A 4,553-nucleotide genomic window follows, 5' to 3' on the forward strand; every position below is an offset into this window, starting at 1 on the left:
TTATTTTGAATAACATTGTATGCTGTTATGGGTCGCCACGAGCAATTGTGAGTGACCAAGGATCCCACTTTTGTAACAGGAAAGTAGAGACACTGCTCAAGCGCTATGGGGTAGTGCATAAGGTTGCCACTGCTTATCATCCGCAAACCAACGGACAAGCGGAAGTGTCCAACCGGGAGATTAAGAGAATCTTGGAGAAAGTAGTCAATCCACAAAGGAAGGATTAGAGCATCCGGTTAGGAGATGCACTATGGACGTATTGAACGGACTACAAGACTCCGTTAGGGATGAGTCCCTTCCGGATCGTCTATGGTAAGGCATGCCACCTTCTGGTGGAAATTGAGCACAAAGCCTATTGGGCAGTAAAGCGGTGCAACATGGATTTAACCCAAGCCAGAGTAGCCCGAAAATTACAGCTAGAAGAGCTCGAGTGTTTGAGGAAAGAAGCGTATGAGAATGCCCTGATTTACAAGGATAAGACTAAAGCATTCCTTGACCATCACATCTGGAAGAAGGACTTCCAAGAAGGTGATGAGGTTCTCCTCTACAATTTGAGGCTTCGTTTCATGCCTGGCAAGCTCCGCTCTAGATGGGAAGGACATTTCAAGGTGAAGGAGATAAAGCCCTATGGAGTGGTGGAGTTGTTTGATCCTAAAAGTGAAGCAACTTTCAAGGTGAATGGACATAGAGTGAAGAAGTACCATGGCTACAAGCTCCCAAAAGAGCTAGAGGTGTTCCTATTGGCGGATGCACCTAGAGAAGGAGAAGCTTGAGTGACTGACCGTCCAACTTAAGGATGTTAAAGAAAAGTGCTTGGTGGGAGGCACCCCCACTGTGGTAGGATCTTCCTTGTGTATACCATCTTGCTTCTAGCTTTAGATTCTTGTGAATTTTGTGACTTCTTGATGATTGTTGATTGCTTAGGAATTCTAGTTTGTTGATCTTGTTAGATAAATAGGATATTTAGATAGATTTCATTATTTTGGTATGGAAGAATTGTTGAAGTGGAGAGAATGCTATGTTTTGAATAATGCATGAATTTGAGTGTGTTCTCTTGACTACTATCTTGAACACCTGCCAAAAATGTGTTAGAATAGCTTCTTCTAAGTTCTGAAAAAAAAGGAAAAAAGGGCATCCACGCGCGAGCGCACTGTGCGTGGGCGCGCCGGTGGTGCATTCTTACTCCTGGGCCAAAAATCTGAGAGTTATCCCCACCTTGTGCCCACTTCATGTCAGGCACCCACGCGGCAGCGTGCATGCTGCCTGCGCGCACCCTTTGCAACTTGACCATCGACGCGCAAGCGCACTGTGCGCGCGCGCCGATGGCGCACTGGGAAGCCCTTGGTATAAAAATCTGAGAGTTGTGCCATTCTTGTGCTGCATCTGTGCCCGCCCCGACGCGTCCGTGCACTGCGCGCTTCTGTGCCGGTAGCCAACCCCGATCAGGCATGCGTCAGTGCACTATGCGTGTTTGCGCGCCTGTGCCATCTCTCAACTCTGGTGCAAAGGACCCGAGACTTGTGCAAACTTTGTGCCAATCCGGTGCTAGAGGCACAGCTATACTCGCGCGTACGCGCCAATGACGTGCACGCGTCCCTCGCTCCACCTTCACCGACGCGCTAACACATTGTGTGCGCACGTTGGTTGCGTGAGTCAGCTTTTATGCTGCGCGCCCTGCTTCTCTTCCTCTCCCACCTTCTTTCTTATTTTCTCCTTCTTCATTCTCCATCACCTCTCTTCTATTCCTTTCTACACTCCACCACCACTGTCTCCGGTTACTCACCAGCGGCCACCACCTCTTCTGGTGGCACTCCATATCTTTCCTTTCTTTTTCATCTTCAAAAAGAAAATTCACCTTGTTCTTTTACACTTCTCAAGGTTTTACTCCCTCTATATCTCATCTATTACTTTCTTTGCATCACCTCTTTTCCTAGTTAGATTTTTTCTTGTTGATTTACTTATTTTCTCTTTTAGTTACTTGATTATACCACTTGCTTTTTGCTTGTTTACTTTTTCTTCTTTTTGTTTTCCCATGGATGTTGAACTTGAACTTTGATTACTTTGATGGATCTTCTGATTGTTCTTCACTATTTTTGTGAGTGGATGATGTTGTATGATGATTGATACTTCATTTTGGGCTTTTAATTGGTTGAAGTATCTCATAATTGCTCATTGCTTGTTTAATGCACACCAAGTGTTCGAGGAATTTCACATATGCCATCTTGGTTTATTCTAGTCATATATCTTTAATTTGGTGTTTCCCCCTCATTCACTTGCTCTCTTCTAAGTGCATTGAACACATTTTGCTTATTACTTGCTAATTAGATACTCATTGAACATGAGTTGCTCTTTGTTTTGGATGCTTGAGATCATTCCTCTCATGCCATATTGCATGCTTTACTCCCTCTTACATCCCATGCCAAGTGTTGTGACCCATGCCTCTATGACTACTTTGTTGCACTATCTCTTTTGGGCACACCTCTCACTTGCATGTTTGTTGAGTTGATCCTTTGGGTTTAACATTTTCCTTCTTTCCCCTCTTTTTTCAGGATGGCCACCAAGAAAGGCAAGGAGAAAGCTTCAAGGAAACCAGTCACAAAGAGGGCACCCCCAAAGTCACACTCTAAGGCGCACTCTTCACTAGGAGCCAGACCTCTATCTAAGAAGGCGAAGGAACCCGCTCCTATTGATGACAATGAAAAGAGCAAACCGGCATAGGATTCTTCAAGATTCCCCAACCACTTCTGTGAACTTGTGTTCCCCGCCATGGTTGAGAGGAACTATCATGCTGAGCATCTACTCGCTCTATCGGACAAAGTTGCTCATTGCATTCTACCCCGCATTGAAAAGCGAGGATGGGAGTTTCTTCTGAGAAAACCACAAGAGGTCAACCTCTCATGGGTGGTAGAATTCTACACTAACTACCATCTTTCCTCTCTTCAATCGGTATACGTGCGCCGAAAGCAAATCTCAGTGTCGGAAGAGGCTATTCAGCAAGTTCTTAATGTCTTACTAGTACCAAGTGACATGGATGGCTACCAAGAGGTCTTACATCAGTGAGAGATGTATGGATTTGACTGGGACTCGATCCTCCAAGTCATTGCTGAACCAGATGCATTTTGAACCCATGGTCAACTCCGGATGCGACCCATGTGCATTGACGCACGTTTCCTCACTGTAGAAGCTAGAGCTTGGGCCCAGATCCTATCTCACTATGTCCTACCTAGCACCCACAAGTCGTCCTTCACGGTGGATCTCGCTTTGCTTGTTTGGTGTGTTCTCACGGGAAGACCGGTGAACATTCCGCTTCTTGTCAAGCAAGTGATGGGTCAAATCCACGACCGGGGCAATTTGCCATTTCCAGCATTGGTATCTGATTTAGTTGCTACTGCGGGTGTTCTTTGGGAAGCCATGGACACGAAAGCTATAATTCCGGCTAAGGGCGATGTGGTCCCAAGAGGAAAATGCTTACATATTCCCATGAACAAACCAAGCCTTGACATAGCTGATGCCAGGGCATCTAGGCCAGTTTTACTGACCTTTTCTTTACTGTTTTAGGGTAGTTTCATGCATTTTCTTAGGAAATAAGCAAGTTTTGGATGAAAATGCACTCACATCTTGATTCAAGCAATTATTGTGAATTTTACATGATTTTATGAGGATTAGGCAGGAATTGAATGATATAATTGATGATGCATAATTTCATGACTTGGAACAAAGCTTTGATGCACTTTAATTGCTTGATTTCAGGACAAAGGAAGCTAGAATGAACCACGTTAGCAGCCACGTTAATCTAATTAACATGACCACTAATGTGGAATGGGGACAAGCTTGTAGCGTTAATGGAAAAGGTGATCACCAGTAACGCCTTCGAAGCCATCATAGCCCACGTTAGTTGCCACGTTAACTACATTAACGTGGTAGCTAACGTGGAGGAAAAGAGGAGCTCCAACGTTAGTTGTGATGACAGGTCATCATATACCCATTTTTCAAGCTAATTTCACTTGTTTTACTAGTCTTTATGCACTTTCTTGCATCCTAAGTAAGTGATTTGGAGTGAAAATGCATAACTTCTTTAAATCAAACAATCACCATGAAATTAATGTTAACTCATGAGGTTTAAGCTGAATTTAATTGATTTTTAATTAATTTATAAGCCTTGTGAATTTAGTGATACTTTGAGTGGTTGTTTTGGTTTATTGTAGGTGAAGAAAAGAAGAAAAGAGGAAGCGTGGCTTAAGAAAGCGTGGCCCAAGAGAGAACAAGTGTGGCGCATAAAAGGAGGAAGCAAGCATTGCCCTCCACAAGGGCACACTGCCCTCTAGGAGGGCAACATAAGGAAACAAGGCTTGAAAGGCAACACTGCCCTGCCCACAACAAGGGCATAGCACAAATTGGTGCCATGAATCAAGAAGATCAAAAACACTGCCCTGCCCTCCTCAAGGGCAATATCGGGCTCACCAAGGGAAGAAATTCAAAGAAAAAGCTCACCAATGCTTTCCACAAGGATCGAACACGGCACCATGAGGAAGCAAGGAACTAAGCCTTACTTT

At 44.4% G+C, this 4,553-nt stretch overlaps 1 protein-coding gene across 1 annotated transcript; it reads left to right on the forward strand.

The window, feature by feature from the left end:
* Nucleotides 1-377: 377 nt before the first annotated feature.
* On the forward strand, nucleotides 378-773 carry LOC130975029 (uncharacterized). The gene has a single exon (XM_057899865.1). The coding sequence runs from the start codon at nucleotides 378-380 to the stop codon at nucleotides 771-773; it is 396 nt and encodes a 131-aa protein (XP_057755848.1).
* The last annotated feature ends 3,780 nt before the right edge of the window (nucleotides 774-4,553 follow it).

Source organism: Arachis stenosperma, chromosome 4 (assembly GCF_014773155.1).
Source record: "Arachis stenosperma cultivar V10309 chromosome 4, arast.V10309.gnm1.PFL2, whole genome shotgun sequence".
Classification (NCBI taxonomy): Eukaryota; Viridiplantae; Streptophyta; class Magnoliopsida; order Fabales; family Fabaceae; genus Arachis; species Arachis stenosperma.